Raw genomic sequence first — 18,095 nt, forward strand, 5'->3', positions numbered from 1 at the left:
TAAATGCTTGTGTAGGACTCGATGTGGGAAATAAGTATAGAGGAACAGCTTCAGAAGGCTTGTGTGCCAAAATCAGAAGCAGGAACCCGACTACTAGGGGACTTGTGCACTTGCATCTCAACTAAAGAGGTGAAGCTTGTGACCAGTCAGACTCTGTGCATGATATGTTCCCAGCTAGAAGCCCCAGGAGAGGCAAAACAGGGCTAGGAAAGTTGTTCCCAAGCCCTGCAGAGCCCAGCAGCCCATGTTCCCTGGTTATGCTAGGGAGAATTGCACTAAAGAGGAGTTTCTTTCTGATCACTCAGAAGCCGACGAGATGGAGACTCAGCCCAGCTCTACAAGGTTGGTCTCCAAACCTGTGAACATTAGGTTTAGACAAAATGCCCCTGTGAGAAAACCTTGCATTTACCCGAACATCCAAGAGGGAGCCCAAGAAAGCCTCAGAGCAGTGCAGGCACACAGAGCAGGGCGGGGCTCTCACACTGAAAAGCCAGCTGCATTCTCTCCACAGTTAAAGAGGACAAGGAAGGGGAATGGTTCTCTCTCCAGTGCTAAGCAGCCAGCCAGACCAGAGCAACTAAATAATCTGGAACCCATGGAAGTGGATGATTTAGATCCAGACCAGGAAGCTGAAGACTTACCTCAGGTGGAAGAAATGGAGGTTTTTGATCAGGTATTTCCAGAGCCAGAAGCCATGGAAATGGTGTTGCCTGTAAAGCCCACTAACTTAAAAAACTGTGTTTGTTTGGTGGGAAGTTTCTAAAGCTATCTACTGCTCTGAACTGTTTTTGGATGCTATTTTGGATTTTTTGTGTGGACAATTGATAGGACTTGTGTTATGGCCTAGTATGAAAGAGTACTTTTTTTTTCTTTTGCTAAATGGACTTACAGCACTACTGAGGCCTAGTCCAAGGCCCCAGGAGGAGGCAGGGCTCTTTCTGGTTTCTTTCCATTTTAATCCCTTTAACTGACATCACAAATGAAATTATAGACAACCTCTCAAACACAATGACAGAAATCGAAAAATGGACCACCACCTTCAAACTGAAACTAAACACAGAGAAAACAAAAGTCTTTTTGGCAAGCCCCAATGACAAGATTATGAGAACATCATTAAAAATAAACAACCACGAATATCCAATATCCAATACCATAAAAATACTGGGTATCACTCTAGATATACACCTAGCCATGGCTGACCATACAAACTTACTGGTGAAAAAATGTTTTTACACGCTGTGGAAGCTAAGGACCATTAAAAAATACTTCGACCCAACATCCTTCAGGTTGTTGGTGCAATCGCTGATCCTATCCATCCTTGACTACTGCAACATCATCTACCTGGGTATCCCACAAAAACCAGTAAAAAAATTGAGATTAGTACAAAACACCGCTGTTCGCTTAATCTTCGGACTGAGAAAAAAAGACCACATTAGCCCCTACTATAAAAAACTGCACTGGCTACCAATAGAAGTGTGAATACTATTCAAATTTGCATGTATCTGTTTCAAACAAGTCTGGGGACTAGCACCTTTCTACCTGCAAACTCACTTCATTCTGCACAACCCCACACGAACAACCAGAAACAAAAATATCTTTGCATACCCAAAAATCATAGGCTGCAGATACAAATCCCGCCTGGATAGAACCTTCATGTTCCAAACAAATAGACAGCAAGTCTGGCTGAGAAACTGCATAAATGAACCCAAACTGACTTACAATGCATTCCGAAAATCAATTAAAACTGCCCAATTCGACAAATTCATTGACTAAAACAGACCACCCTCTCCCACTATGATATTCCCCTCTTTAAATGCTATTTCAATCTCTCAGGAAGCTCCAATTTTCATGTATTCTTTACCCATGGAACTCCAATTAGTATGTAACTTTACTATTTTTAGGCTTCTTGTTATTCGCTGACTGTCCAGCCTTCTTTCAATGTGAACCGCCTAGAAGTCACTTGACTATGGCGGTATAGAAAAATAAAGTTATTATTATTATTGCTGGTGCTCTCCCAGTTTGTTTTGCATGGGAAATGTTTTCTGCCTTAAGGAACTATATTTTTCATGTTTGAATGCAGTAGTGCACAGGAACTGAGAACTGAATTATGTGGGAGAAGTTTGTCAAGATCTCGGGTGGGAATATTTGAATGTTGTGTGAAACTTGAAGACAAACTTGGCAGTTCTCCTGACCCAGCTCTGGAGCAGAGCTGAGGCACTCCTGAACATTCTCTTTTGCATTTATGTTTTGTGAAAACAATGCAGTGAAGGTTAATGCACTATGATAGTTGGACTTAAGCTCCTTTTTGAGTAAGGCCTGCCTCCAGGGTCAGAATAAGGCCTAGGCCCAGGTGAGGCCTAGCTTCAGAAGGCTGTGCTGCAACTACTGAGGCAAAAGGACTTTCGTATATCCTGATTTGCTGTCCAGGATTTTCGCCTGGAGTTTTCATATTGTTTCTTGCTTGCCTTTTTTTTTTTACTATTGAGGGATAAAGAACCCTGGACGATAATCTGACAAGGGTAAAATGCACCACATTGTGTTTATGACTAATTGCCTGGTTTTCTTTTTGACTGTTTTGTTTGAGAATTTGCCTGTGGGGACTGTCTCCATATTGAGCAGCACACCAGAGCAGTTTTTCTGTGGTCAACTCGGGGCGCTATCAGCCTAGGTGAGGGCCTGGTGGCCACAAGCTATCCTCTCAATATTAATGCTTCTCAGGTATCAGAGTTTCTGATTCTCTGGCGTTCCCCACATCTGTTTCGAAGAGGACCGATTTTGTACTTCCCTCCCAACACTCAGCATTGCGATCCATCATAAGAACATAAGCAATGCCTCTGCTGGGTCATACCTGAGGTCCATCGTGCCCAGCAGTCCGCTCACGCGGCGGCCCAACAGGTCCAGGACCTGTGCAGTAATCCTCTATTTATACCCTTCTATCCCCTTTTCCAGCAGGAAATTGTCCTAGTACGTCCTCTGGAAGCATATTCCAGGTGTCCACCACATGTTGGGTAAAGAAGAACTTCCTAGCATTTGTTTTGAATCTGTTCCCTTTCAACTTTTCCGAATGCCCTCTTGTTCTTTTATTTTTTGAAAGTTTGAAGAATCTGTCCCTCTCTACTCTCTCTATGCCCTTCATGATCTTATAAGTCTCTATCATATCCCCTCTAAGTCTCCTCTTCTCCAGGAAGAGAGACCCAGTTTCTCCAATCTCTCAGCGTATGAAAGGTTTTCCATTCCTTTTATCAGACGTGTCGCTCTCCTCTGAACCCTCTCGAGTAACGCCATATCCTTCTTAAGGTACGGCGACCAATATTGGACGCAGTATTCCAGATGCGGGCACACCATCGCCCTATACAACAGCAGGATAACTTCTTTCGTTCTGGTTGTAATACCCTTCTTGATTATACCTAGCATTCTATTCGCTTTCTTAGCGGCCGCTGCGCACTGTGCCGTTGGCTTCATTGTCATGTCCACCATTACCCCCAAGTCCCTTTCTTGGGTACTCTCATTCAATAACATCCCTCCCATCGTATAGTTGTACCTCAGGTTTCTGCTTCCCACATCAGTGTCAAGGTGGATGATATCAAGCCTGTATGCATCCTTGGTGTTGCATCTGATGCAGACTGGTCCCAGGGCTGACTAACAACATCTGATGTTGAGAGAGAGGATGCAGTATATAAACTTAAAGTTTAGTTTAAAAGTGGAGACCTCCTTGATGCCGATGCACTTCCAGTGTTTCCCAATGTGTGGGCAGCCATAGATGTCAATGCTTCTGATGCCAAAGTCAACGGACAGGCCTTTGAGGAGCCAAACAGCTTCTCCTGTTGAATCTGCAGTGCTTTTGTTCTTGATCACATTTGCAAATAGACAGAACAAGAGTTAGGGTCATGGGCAGGTCCAAGGCATTCAATACACCAATTGTGTGTGTCCGTAACTGAGATCACCCAACAACATTGGGAACATACCTTGAAGCTACTGGGAGTCTGACATCAAAAAAAGTATCATGGTCAAATTAAATTCCTCAATTTTGTAACAAAAAAGGTCATGCTTAAACTAAGGATGAGGTTTCAGCCTAAGTGTATGTTTTAACACTGCAAAAAAGAAAGAAAACATAGAAGGATCGCAAAAAGCTATACATGAGTTAGGAATAAAACTAACTTGAAAACAAAAATACTGAAAACTGAAAAGCAAAAACCCATATGGGAAGGTACAACTATGAGGTCTAGGATGATTTAGCGAGGCTGTTTAATTGTGGCCATTTCAGCATCATGGCTGCGTGAAACAGCTGCACTAAATAAACAAGAGTTGGCTTTGCAGCCATTTCAGTTTGCCCCAAACACCCCAGCAGCAGCCCTTTCAGTTTGTTGGAGGATCATGCCCCCCAATGAAAAACCCAGCGGAAGCTCCTTTACAGAAGAGAGGCCCCCCAAACACTGCAACCCCCCCTCAATCTGGCATAACCCTTCCCCACCCCTGATCTGACCCAGTGCAACCTGAGGAGGACGGGGGCAGAAGATGGATCCAACCAACAGGCCTGGGAGCCAGCTGCAGAGCCGGGGACCTGAAGAGCAGGACGATTCAGCACGATCATTTCATCATGGCCTGGACAAAACATCCCATGCTGAATTATCCCATTCCGCAACTATGCATGCAAAAATGCTCTGCAGAAAAATGAAAACTGAAGGGCCTGTGCTTGCTTGTTAGACAGGAAGGCACTCACACATGCATGGTATGGCACTGGTATGGTTTCTATGTAATTATAACTAGCTAGCTCTTGTGACAGGCTCCATCGAATGATGTTACCAAGCTGTAAGAATATGAGATCCGTTTGTCCTCTGAGAACCTAAATTTTACTAAAACTGAAAGCATTATAAAATTATCATGTCAGCTCAACCATGCATTTGGTTAGGCATTAAGGTTCCAGGGCAGGATAGCTGAATTATATTTTAAGGATACCAATTTTCCTTATTCTTGTAATACTTATTTCATTTTAGGCATTTTGAAGAATTTGGACTTTGATGGTGTGAGTTAAATCACACTTCCAAAATATGGAGCCTGATTTGCAAGAAATCTTTTCAACAGCAAATGGAAGAACTGCAAGAACCCCAAACTAAAGCTACTTAACATTTTATACCTAACCTAAAAAAAAGGAAAACATTCAAAATATATTTCAAATGAAAAACTTAATGACCAAGAAGCTAGTGTTCAGTTAAATGTGTCCGGATTCCAAAACAAGCAGCTTCATCAATTCTTATGGAGCACGGTATTCCTTTTCCTAATTCAATCTATCTATTAATATGCTTTTGGTGACAGAAATAGAAAGCACAAAACACTTTCAAAAAGTACAAAGACTAGGTAGACACCTCATGAATGGAAGATTAGGTTCTCACTTTTTCTAATTTTTTCTTGTAAACAGGAATATCAGTCTTGATCAGCGAGTATTTGCCCTCCTTTATTGCGAAGTTTTTAGAGAGCATAATTTACATATTCTGCTCCTCCTCCTTTCACTCTAGGTTGTGTAGATTTCCTCAGTCTGAATCAAAGCAATGAGTCAGCCCTAGAGTGGGTATAAACAGAGAGAGGATATGGGGATTCTTCCCAAGATAATACAAGTTTATTCTGCTCAACAAAAATATTAAAAAAAAACAAACTGATAAAGGAACAATGCTACTTCAAAAAACCTTTAAACCTTGGGTGGTCCTCAGATTCCAAGATGGAAAGCAAAAGACCTCAATATGGGGACTTAACCCCTATAGAGACTCTGTGGTATCTATCATTGCACCGTGTGAGAGATTTGTATGAAGTGCTTGTTGGTGATGGACTCGATGATTGTTTAGTCTCTATCTTTATGTTTATATTGATATACAGTACCAACAAAAATATTAATCATTTTGCAACACATGAGGTGAAATGAAACTAGTGTGCAACCTGCATCAATAATTTGAAAGTTACTCAATTTGCAAATTTTACACTACTGTAATAAATTCTTCTCGTCCCTGACAGTAAGGGACAGTGAAAGTAAACAAGATGTCTGACCCTCCAGACATATCTGAGACAGAAAGCAGGCTAACAAACTGACAGGAAGGGCGTCAAAGCTGAATTCCTGTTTACAAGAAATAAAAGTAGCAAAGATAAGAACCTAATCTTCCATTTTAGTGCATTAAGAATATTAGTTTTGATTAACAGGACCTACTAAAGCAGTCCCCGGTGTCTAGGGATGGACAAGTGCGTCTGCTGCCAGCACCTCAGAACCAAACTCTGAATCCCTTCTGGTTGCTACATCCACGCTGTAAAACCTGGTAAAAGAGTGGAGGCGAGACCAAATGGCTGACTTACAAATTTATTCAGGAGAGACTGCTCTAGCCTCTGCCCAGAACAATGCCACCTTTCTGGTGGAATGCACCTTTACTCCCTCAGGAGACTTTCAGCTCCCGATATAGGACAAAGAAATTGCCAGATGAATCTATCTTGAAATAGTGGCATTTGATGCTGACCGTCCTCATCGTGCCCAGAAGCACAAAAAGATGATCTAACAAGCAAAACTTGTTTGACATCTCTAAATAACGAAGAACTCTGTACCTTGTCTTCCTTCTTTGCCCCGGAGGACAAAAGGCTGAGAGACACTTACTGATTTACGTGAAAACTAGAGACTACCTTCAGTAAGAAGGAAGGTACCATTTGAAGTGACACACCAGTTTCCGAAATCTTGAGAAAGGATTTCCTGCAGAACAGAGCCTGCAATTGATACCCTTTTGACCGAAGTCATGGCCACTAAACACACAATTCCATGAGCGAGGCCTCCTCCAAGGGTTCTAATTGAGCCAGAGTTAATGCCTACAAGATGAGATTAAGATTCCATGATGGAAAAGGCTGGCACACAGGAGATGAAGGCGCAATATTTCCTTCAAAAATCTGGACACATCAGGATGAGAGCCAAGGTTCACTGTTTGGTCTGCCATCTAAAGCCGGAAAAACCTGCAATTTATGCCTTGAATGAACCCACTGCAAGGCCTTTTTCGAGCCCTTTCTGAAAAAAGGTTAAGACCATAGCAATTGATTCCTTAGTTAGATCTGTGTGTCTCTGACTGCACCAGCTCTGGAAACCCTTCCAAGCCTTTGTATAGGCTGCCAAAGTGGACTTCTTCTTAGATCTTAGCAGGGTGATTATCGCCAAGTCTGAATAGCCTTTGTGCACTAAGGCTTTGCACTCGGACCAAAGCAGTCCGGGGTCTTATGAGGAATCCCCGATGACAAGGAAGCCTGAGACCCTTGCCTTTCTGCACACACACACAAGGTCTGCATACCACAGCTGTCTTAGCCAGTCCAGGGCAGCCAGAATTACTCATCCCTTGTGGGTCCTTATCCTTCAAAGGACTCATTCTATCATCAACCATGGGGGGGGAAACACATACAGAAGCTCTGCTTAAGGCTAGGGCTGGACCAGAGCATCCAGGCCTTTGCTTCCTGGCTCATATCTTCAAATGAAGAACAAAGTGGCCTTCTTGTTGCTGATTAATGTTATGCTATCAAACGTCGATGCTCCCAGTGCTGCAGAATACTGTTGAAGGCCTCCTGAGACAGAGACCACTCTCTGGTATCCAGTGTCTGATGAATCAGAAAATCCACATGCATACTGTCCACTCTTGATATGTGTGCCACCAAGAGGGCCAATAGATGGACCTCAGTCAAGCAGAACAGCATTTGAGCCTCCAATCTCAGCGGTGCACGTCTGGTGCCTCCCTGTCGGTTGACAGACTACTGCTGTGACATTGTCTTGAGAAAACACCCACCAAGATGCCCTCCAGTGCCTAAGAATGTGCAGCACCCAATCAGCCACCATCGCTCCTGCTCCATCTGGCTACCAGCAGGGACCCGAAAGTTATGTGGGGGAAGTGGGAGGGAGGTGTGGTTATTAATTTCAGCAGGAACAGGAGGCAGAAGGGATTCCTCCTGTCCCATCCATAGAAACATAGAAAAAGACGGCAAATAAGGGCCGCGGCCCATCTAGTCTGCCCACCCCAATGACCCTTCCCTATTTAACTCTGTGCAGAGATCCCACGTGACGATCCCATTTCTTCTTAAAATCAGGCACGCTGCTTGCCTCGATCACCTGAAGTGGAAGTCTATTCCAGCGATCAACCACTCTTTCGGTGAAAAAGTATTTCCTGGTGTCGCCGTATAACTTCCCCCCCCCTGATTTTCCATGAATGTCCTCTTGTCGCCGTCGGACCTTTGAAAAAAAAGAAATCCTCTTCTACCTCGATACGGCCCGTGAGGTACTTGAACGTCTTGATCATATCTCCCCTCTCTCTGCGTTCCTCGAGTGAGTACAGCCGCAATTTATCTAGCCGTTCCTCGTACGGGAGATCCCTGAGTCCTGAGACCATCCGGGTGGCCATTCGCTGGACTGACTCAAGCCTCAGCACATCCTTGCGGTAATGAGGCCTCCAGAATTGCACGCAATATTCCAGATGGGGCCTCACCATGGATCTATACAACGGCATAATGACTTCAGGCTTATGGCTGACGAAACTTCTACGTATACATCCTATGATCTGCCTAGCCTTAGATGAAGCCCGCTCCACTTGATTGGCAGCCTTCATGTCTTCACTGATGATCACCCCTAAGTCCCGTTCTGCAACAGTCCTTGCTAGGATCTCGTCATTTAGGGTGTAAGTCTCGCATGGATTTTGACTGCCGTAAGGCCACCAAGAAGTTGGGGTAGGCGGGAGGTTTTGGATTTGGCCGGACAGGAGACGGGGGATCCTTCATGTCCCAGCCCACAGCTGGACCACCGGGTCTTGTGGCAGGCACTGTGGAGGCCTGCAATAGATCTGGAAAGGGTGGGGGGCGGGTAGGCGATGGCCCAAATATAAGCCAAGACTCCAATTTTTGGGCCATTTTTTTTGGCCCAAAATCTTGGCTTATATTCAAGTATATGCAGTATGTATATGCTTCCCTGCAATGTTAGAATGGAGAGAGATACTTAGGTACTTAACTTATTTTTGAGCATACACATATCTATAATCTAGTACACATATCTATAATCTAGGAAATATTTCCCATCATAATATATATTGGACTTCTGCTTAGCTCCTGCACAATCCCCAGTATTTGAGAAGTAAAAGCAGTAAATTAATTGCAGACTGTTAAGATACCAGCAAAACATGGGGTTCTCCTCCCCCCCTCATTTTCCCTACAAATTAGTCAGAATGGATTTCCTTCTGCCACTGCAGAGCAGTATGGTCTGACCCTTTATGGCAATTCTTATGTTCTTATGAAAGTTTTAATAGACACTATGGAATACTGGGTCTTTGATGAAACTTTTGTCCTGGAACCTGAAAGAAGTTGAGGTTTATGCTTATCTTTATATTAACGTTTTCTAAATTTTTCATCAGATATAAGTTATGACATACATGAAATGCCTCTTGATCAGAAGAGGTTTCTAACATTTCACAGGAAGTTGTTAACCTTATAGCATTTTCCCTTAAGAACATAAGCTTTGCCATACTAGGACAGACTGAAAGTCCATCAAGCCCAGTATCTGTTTTCAACGGTGGCCAAATCACCTAGCAAGATTCCAAAAAGTAAAACAGATTTTGTGTTGCTTATCTTACAAATAAGCAGCTGATTTTCAGAAATCCATATTTCAGAAATCCATAATGGCTTATGATCTTTTCTTATAGGAAATTATCCAAACCTTTTTTAAACCCTGCCGAGGTAACTGCTTTTACCACATTCTCTGGAAATGAATTTCAGAGTTCATAAATGTTCATGAGTTCATGAGTGAATAAATGTTTTCTCTGATTTGTTTTAAATTTATTACTTAGTAACTTCAATGTGTAAACCCTAGGGCCTAGACCTTGTATTTTTTGAAAGAGTAAACACCCACCTTTTCCATTCCACTTCCCCCTTACAGATCCTTCACTCGGGGGGAAGGGTGTCTAAACCTCTGCATACATTGCAGGGTTTGTGCAGAATTCTGTACCTGCCACACATAATTCTGCACAGGGAGAAGACACAGTGGAAACTTGCACTGTTCTCAGACTCTTAGTGTGCAAAGCATATATTCTGACAGCAGCTTATCCCCCTCCTCTCCCATCCCAAATAACGATTATCACAAGCTGAGAGGAAAAGAGGCACGTCCATCTCCTTTTCTACCACACAGCCCTGAATATAGAATAAGAACCCTCGAAAATCAATGGTGTCATGTATAGTTCAAATGTTACACCAAGCACCAAGGAAAGATTAGGTTTTTACCACAGTAATCTTCTATTCCCGAACTTGTTGGTAGTCAATCCCTTCTCATGAGAATTCTTGTAGAGAACCTCATTACCATTTTTTTTGCTCTGCCTCCCAAAGAGAAGAAATATAATAAGGTGGTGTATGGGGACGCTCCCTGAGAAATGTCTGTTCTGCTCATATAGCAGGTGCATCAAAAACTGAACTATCCTTTATAATAAAATCCTAAGCGCACATGCGCACTTACAACGGCGTGACCCCTGCCTCAGTGATTTGTGCCTCCGTGGCCGTGTTCTATCTGTGGCGCATGTGGCGGTTTGTTTCCTGAGGTGTGGCAGCGGTGATAGGTGGCGGCGAGAGCAACGGCAGAATGGTTCACCGCCAAGAGCAACAGCAGGAGGGTGTCCTTCGGCCTGGACGAGGCGGACAGGGTACGGGTACTGTGAGGCGTCTGGTTGTTACTGCTGCACAGGGAAGTGGAGGGGGAGAGGGGGCCACGGAGAGACAGGCAGGCAGAGGGCCAGGAAGAGAGACAGAGAGAAAGACAGACAGACAAGGTGCCAGGAAGAGACACAGACAGAAAGAATGACAAACAGACAGGGGGCCAGAGAGACAGACAGACAGCGGCCAAACAGAGTGAGAGAAAGACAGACAGACAGACAGACAGCGGCCAAGGAGAGCGAGAGAAAGAAAGACAGACAGAAAGCAGCCAAGGAGAGAGAGAGAAACAGAAAGCAAGACAGAAAGCAACCAAGGAGGGGGAGAGAGAGAGAGAGAGAGAGAGAGAGAGAGAGAGAGAGACAGACAGACAGAAAGAAAGACAGAAAACAACCAAGGAGAGACAAAAAGAAAGAAAGACAGAAAGCAACCAAGGAGAGACAAAAAGAAAGAAAGACAGATAGAAAACGGCCAAGGAGAGAGAGAGAGACAGAAAGAAAGACAGACAGACACAGGGGCCAAGGAGCGAGAGAGAGACACAAAGAAACAAAGACAGACAGGCAGCAGCCAAGGAGAGAGAGACAGAAATAAAGCGCTATTGCTGGACAGGAAAAGTAGGCAAGGGGTGGTGGTGGACAGCCGAGGAGAAAGAAAGACAGACAGACAGAAAGCGGCCAAGGAAAGAGAGAGAAAGACAGACAGACACACATCTATTCTAGCACCCGTTAATGTAACTGGCTTAAAGACTAGTTTGCAATATATAACAAGATGATAAACAACCTTTGTGCAATCTGCCCTAAGAGTGTGGGATTTGCTATAGATACCCCCTAGATTCTTGAACACGGTAGTCACGTCCTCTATCCTTGTTAAAGCTGGATAAAGGAAACAAACAAGATGTCTGGAATACGTGGCATATTTGAGGCAGTAAGCAGGCAAATGAACATCTGACAGGGCAGACTTCAGGAAGATTACTGAGGTAAGAAACTAATCTTTTCTTCTAGTGTGACACTATTCCTGAACTTCTGGGCAGTGGTGTAATAAGGGTGAGTGGCAGCATACCCACATCAGTGTCCATTTGCCCTTTGAAGTCACTTCCTAGGCACGGATTCCGGAAGCGATGTCAAAAAGAGTGCAGACACAAGCAGGGGAAGTAAAGAAGGCAAGGGTGCATGCGCGGCAAGAAGAGGAGCTGGGGGCAGAGAGGAGGGGTGCCATGATCTTAGGGAGACTGCCCCCCCCCCCCCTTTTACTATGCCACTGCTTGTAATTTGTATCAAAGCAGTTCCCCGAGCTTAGTGTGGGACAGATGAGCTTGTTGATACAAATGCAGAATCTTGTTTGGTCACCACGTCCACCCTGTAAAACTTCAAAACCATATGGAGAGAGGACCAAGTGGCCACTCTACCAATTTCTTCCAGAGTCACCGCCAAAGATTCAGCAAATGAGGAAGCCATGCTGCTAGTTGAGTGCACCTTCACAGATATAGGCAGACAGTCTCAACTTCCGATATAGGCTGAAGAAATGGCCATACAGATCCATCTTGAAATGGTCACTTTCGAGTCTGGTCAGCCTTTATAGACAGCCCCTACCAATACAAACAGCTGATTCGACAGCTGAAATTTGTTTGTAAATTCCAGATACCGCATTAATAGTCTTTGCACATCCAGCAATTTCAATACCTGATCACTCCTTTCTCAATCCCGAGGCAGTGAAGGCAGGCAAGCTTATTTCTTGGTTGATGTGGAAGCTGGAAACCACTTTCGGTAAGAAAGCTGGAACTGTGCATAAGACCACACCTGAATCTGAAATTCTGAGGAAGGAATCTCTGCTTGACAAAGCCTGTAGTTCCAACACTCGTTGGACTGAGGTAATGCCACCAAAAACTGTTTTGATGGTTTGGTCCATCAAAGAAGCTTGCTCCAGAGGTTCATAGGGCACTCTAGCCAGTGCCCAAAGGACCAGATTAAGACTGATGAGAGCGCGCCAGGAGCCATGAAACGAACCCTGGCTCTGGCCTCTAGCTGTTCGGGATCTGCTGTTTGGCAACTATCTTGGTCAGCGATCTTGTACACTGGCGAAAAGATCATCCAGACCCTTGCTAAACAGCATCTGTCCCCTGAAAGGGAGCCTGGCCAGTGTTCCTTTAAAAGACTAATCACACGCCCATTTCCTGATTCAAAGCATACAACAGGCAGCGATTGAAAATGCTGAGACTTTCCCCATTCAAACTTGTGTAAAAAGGCTGATTACTTCCTTAGAAATCTGACCAATTAAACTAGAATTGTTTCTAAGGTGTTTAACTATGTATCTTTCAAATCCAATTCAAATCCAGTTTCTAATTTGACTGAATGTTCATAATGTTTAGAAAACACTTTTTTTTTGTCTTTTTATGAGACCTCAGAACCACCACTCCTCCGTCCCACCAAGGTGTATATACGGGGAGTATAAGCAGTGAAATCCTCACCGGTCTCTTCAAAGTTTAAATACCATGCATTTCTTAGTGTGTTATTACTTAACTTAGTAATGGTGAAATCTTGTTTTTCATACGGACTGAATGGTAAGACCCCTGATAAATGCATGCATCCCGGGAGGTCAGCGCTCGTCGGCATGTATTAGCTCTAGAATTACCACAGTTATCCAAGTAACGGATGCAGCGATCAAAGGAACCATAACTAATACATGCCGAAGAGCACTGACCTCCCGGGATGCGTGCATTTATCAGGGGTCTTACCGTTCAGTTCGTATGAAAAACAAGATTTCACCATTACTAAGTTAAGTAATAACACACTAAGAAATGCATGGTGGGACGGAGGAGTGGTGGTTCTGAGGTCTCATAAAAAGACAAAAAAAAGTGTTTTCTAAACATTATGAACATTCAGTCAAATTAGAAACTGGATTTGAACTGGATTTGAAAGATACATAGTTAAACACCTTAGAAACGAGACTTTCCCCATGACACTGATAATGTTAAAGTGATTCGTTATGTAGTATATGCCAATCAGTACAAGCTGAAGCAGGGGCTCAGAGTCCAGCAAGATCTGAATTCTGAGCCTAGAATGACAGGTATGTGCCACAAAGGAGGCCACGGCTGCAGCTTTAACCCCCTAAAGCTAAAGACTCAAGCTGCATCCAGAGGACCATATACACTCTGCAGTCCTGCAGATCCTTTAAAATCACTCCTTCACTTGGTAGGGAAGTACATTTGGGTACCTGGGAGCATATCTTTAGCATAGAAACATTTGCGGGAATTTCTGATCCATGGGATACAGTTTAGCCATGGTTTTAGCCACCCTCAGGAAGCCTATAGGGGAATACCAGGGTTCTGTGTCTAGGATCCTCCTGTCTAGGTGGCAAGGAAAATATGTGGGTTGAGACCAGACCACGCTCAGAAGAGAACACTGCGGAGGGTCTATTTTGAATTCTCAGAGGGACTCTATAAAGATAACCAGTAAAGCAGAGGACTTCAAAAGCTGGCAAATGGAGGGATCCTCTCCCTGATCTATAGCCAATAATTCCTGGTCCTCTGAAAGAGAGGCTGTTTTTTTCCAGCAAGGAAGTCTCACCTTGGGAAAGTAAAGCAATCAAATCTGACCCCTCATTATCAGAGTTCCTGTCCAATGAACTATCATAGTCTAGCATAGCTTCCGCTTTCAGAAAGTAAGCACTCTTGAGTCTTCAGTGAGGACTGTGCGCTGGTCCACTCACCTGCAAACCTGACTGACGGATTTCTGTCTTGTGCATAAGCCTGCAAGAGGAGATTAATGAACTCTGGGTTAAAGACCTGAGAGAGCAAGTCTCCTTGGCCCTTAGGGTGGAACAAACGCCTTTTATTTGTCTGTGAAGATCTACACCTTTCCAGTGTGCAAAGCTGATGACCCGGGGTTCCAGAAGGTGTTTCATTCCCCCTGATGGAACCACCTGCAGTTCTCCATCCCTAGAGGCCTGTGGAGAGGCTAAGTCCAAAGCTTCTGCCTCTCCATCCTGTGCTGTGCGAAATGTGATGCAAGGGCACTCTTCAGCCACCCATCCAGCGAAAAGAAGGCATGATATGGTAGTACACTTCCCCTCCCGATTCATGGTTCTAGGACTCACAATTTTGATTATTTGCAATTTCCTAAAACCAGAATCACCCCCACCTCCCCAGACCTTACCTGATGGTCTAGCGGTCTTTCGGGGCAGGAGCGATCTTCCTACGGGAACTCACAGCATCCATTTTGGATGAGTGATCTGCATGGGGTAGGAGCATAAAAAGATTGCTCCTGCCCTGAAAGACCACCAGGTAAGGTCCAGTGCACTTGGTTGCAGCTTTGGGTATTAATCAACTTAAGGACGGAGGTGGGGGGGGGGTCAGAGCTGGCCCAAAAGTTATTCTCAAATTTTCAATATTCGCAGGCAGGCTCTGCCCCTAGCTCCAGCGAATATTGAGGGATGAGTGTATTAGGGTCTGAGGACTCCATCCCTACCAATTTTGAAGCAAAATGAGGTGTTTTAAAAAGTTGGGGGGGGGGGGGGAGATTGGGAAAAGCAAGATGGCTACCATGGCAGCATTTTGGTGCCAAAAATGGCTTAAACACACTTACAGAGATGACCAAAAACAACAAAGAACCAAGCCGTAGCTACAGAAACAGTGAGAACACAGTTTTCCAGACCCACCCCTACCTTTTCCCATAGGCTGTCACAGCCTGTATTTACATACCATACCATGTGCTATAGAAAAAGTGCTGCAGCCTGCTTCAGCCCATGAAAGAGTAGCTGGATAAGGAGGGATTTTCTGTCTCAAGCCACTGGTCAATTGCCATGCCGAGGGCTTCCAGCTGGATCTTAGTTTGTCTGAACCTCCATCCCTCGGGCCGCAAAAACGTCAAAAGGAGGAGGGATGTGAAACCGCAGCCAGCACCGTGAGCGCCCTGAAGGATGCAATGGATGCTTAACAGCCTGTGCACAAGCTCCTGACCAAGTCAAGGAAGCAAATGCTAAGGGCCTGGAACCCTGAGCTTCACAAATCTACAGCAGGCTGGCTGCACAGGTCCCTGAAGGATTCACCTGCCAGCTGCAGACTAAAGTCTGCTTCTCTCCAGGCACAGTAGTTAGTTGAGCTGCGTAAAAACTGCTAACACTTAAAAAAAATAATAATAATCTAAGAACACTGCAAAATAATAAAGAAATAAAGGGAGTAGATCAGCACAACACCTTCATGCTCGCCTACAGAAGGAAGAAATGAAGGGGGCAGCAGAGACTGGGAAGGAGGAGGAGGAGCTGAAAAGCTGTGATTGACATCTACAGAATGCTCATGAGCATTAGAAACATAGAAATAGACGGCAGATAAGGGCCACGGCCCACCAAGTCTGCCCACCCCAATAACCCTCCCCTACCTTTCTCTGTGAAGAGATCCCACGTGGCGATCCCATTTTGACTTAAAATCAGGCACGCTCCTGGCCTCGACCACCTGCAGTGGAAGATTATTCCAGTGATCAACCACCCTCTCAGTGAAGAAGTATTTCCTGGTGTCACCATGTAGTTTTCCGCCCCTGATTTTCCACGGATGCCCTCTTGTTGCCGTGGGGCCTTTGAAAAAGAAGATATCCTCCCCTCCACCTCTATACGGCCCGTGAGATATTTGAACGTCTCGATCATGTCCCCCCTCTCTCTGCGTTCCTCGAGTGAGTATAGCTGCAATTTTTTCAGCCTTTCCTCATACGGGAGATCCTTGAGCCCCGAGACCATCTGGGTGGCCATTTATGGACAACGTTATGATTCAGCACTGGAATTACCTTTTAGGGTCAGGAATAATATTTAGCAACATATAAAATTATATGTATGCATTTGGAGTACATTCTTTGAGATAACAAGTTTTTGCACTTATTTAAAAAAGTAGTTTAACTTCTTTGCTAAAAGGTTCACTTGAGATCGGCTTTATGAGTACAGAGGGAACATAAATCAGAATGTTGTATTTTCCTTTTCAATATACTTTTTTATGACCATTATTATCCATTTATATACATTATCCAGAGCCTTATGATCAAGATTTTTCTTATTTTTACTGTACTTCTTTACCTTTGTTTCTTTTTTAGCGGACAACATATTTATGAGATTATTTCTTTGGACATGCACAGTATATGCATTATTGCCTTATCCCCTCATCCTCAGGTTCTAATCATGTCTTAAATGATATATAAAATAAATATGTTTTTAAAAAAGTTTCATAGCTTTAACAATAGATGAAACTTTTTTCTATAAATAGAATCTTAAAAATATCTGTCTACTTACTTCTTTGTGTTCTTTCCTACACTTTAGTGCAGTTACTATATCTTGATACGGCTGTGTAGGTATTGTCACAGTTTTTATCACTTTGGGTGGTGGAGCAGGTGCTTTGAATACTCCATCATCTTTTGGACAGGAAACATCATTTGAAGGTGGTTTAACCTGCTACAAAAAAAAAATCCCATAGCTTATTTTAAAGGAGCAAAAGTTGAAAAACTAGTTAAATTCAGTCTAAATTATACATTAAAAAAAATGAATTGCAGGAAAATGGATGTATAATGTTAACTTTGCATACAATGGTTAGAGCAGTGGTCTCAAACTCAAACCCTTTGCAGGGCCACATGTTGGATTTGTAGGTACTTGATGGGCCGCAGAAAAAATAGTTAACATCTTATTAAATAAATGACAATTTTGCATGAGGTTAAACTCTTTATAGTTTATAAATCTTTCCTTTGGTCTAAGTCTTAATAATAATGTTGTAATTTATAGCTAAAGAGACACATGATCAAGAAACTGTTTTATTTTACTTTTGTGATTATGATAAACATACCGAGGGCCTCAAAATAGTACCTGGCGGGCCGCATGTGGTCCCTGGGCCGTGAGTTTGAGACCACTGGGTTAGAGGCTGATGTTAATACAGCTCATACCCCCAACTTTTGATTCAGAAAAAATAATTGGAGGTCCTATGATCTAGCCCAGACCCCTAAGCCAGAGAGATTCTGCCCTGAAATTTAAAGTGCTCCCTCACTTTATATTTACCTATCCCGTAAAATGGCTCCTCTTCTTTTCTCTGCCAGCCATTTCAAAAATGATATGGGTTCAGTTGAAGTGACCTGAACTGAACCAGCACTGTTTTTATAATGTTAAGTATTGAAAGACATAATAGGGTAAATGAAAGGACTAACAGAACTCTGCTGGGAATTACCATCAACACTCTCACCCAGAAAAAAAAAATCACCCATGGAATATACTGTCTGTTGTAAATATCCTGTCACCTCTTACTGGGAATGTATGCATGAAGCCCAACTACCAACCTAGGCAAGGACATGAGGCCCAACTACCATCCTAGGCAAGGATATCCAATATCTGCAACCCTATGGAAACCACAAGGACCAAGGATGAATTTCTATGGAATACTGGAAAAACATCTTTCT

The 18,095-nt window shown here is 43.7% G+C and overlaps 1 protein-coding gene across 4 annotated transcripts in view; it reads right to left on the reverse strand.

The window, feature by feature from the left end:
• Positions 1–18,095, reverse strand: part of WAPL (WAPL cohesin release factor) — a 315,421-nt gene that overhangs the window by 174,022 nt on the left and 123,304 nt on the right. For 3 of the 4 annotated variants that reach the window (XM_033941573.1, XM_033941572.1, XM_033941576.1), the window contains one exon: positions 16,948–17,106. In XM_033941573.1, the coding sequence (XP_033797464.1) occupies positions 16,948–17,106 (159 nt within the window). The remainder of the gene's footprint in view (positions 1–16,947; positions 17,107–18,095) is intronic. The other variant, XM_033941575.1, reaches the window with a different exon arrangement.

Source organism: Geotrypetes seraphini, chromosome 4 (genome assembly GCF_902459505.1).
Source record: "Geotrypetes seraphini chromosome 4, aGeoSer1.1, whole genome shotgun sequence".
Lineage (NCBI taxonomy): Eukaryota > Metazoa > Chordata > Amphibia > Gymnophiona > Dermophiidae > Geotrypetes > Geotrypetes seraphini.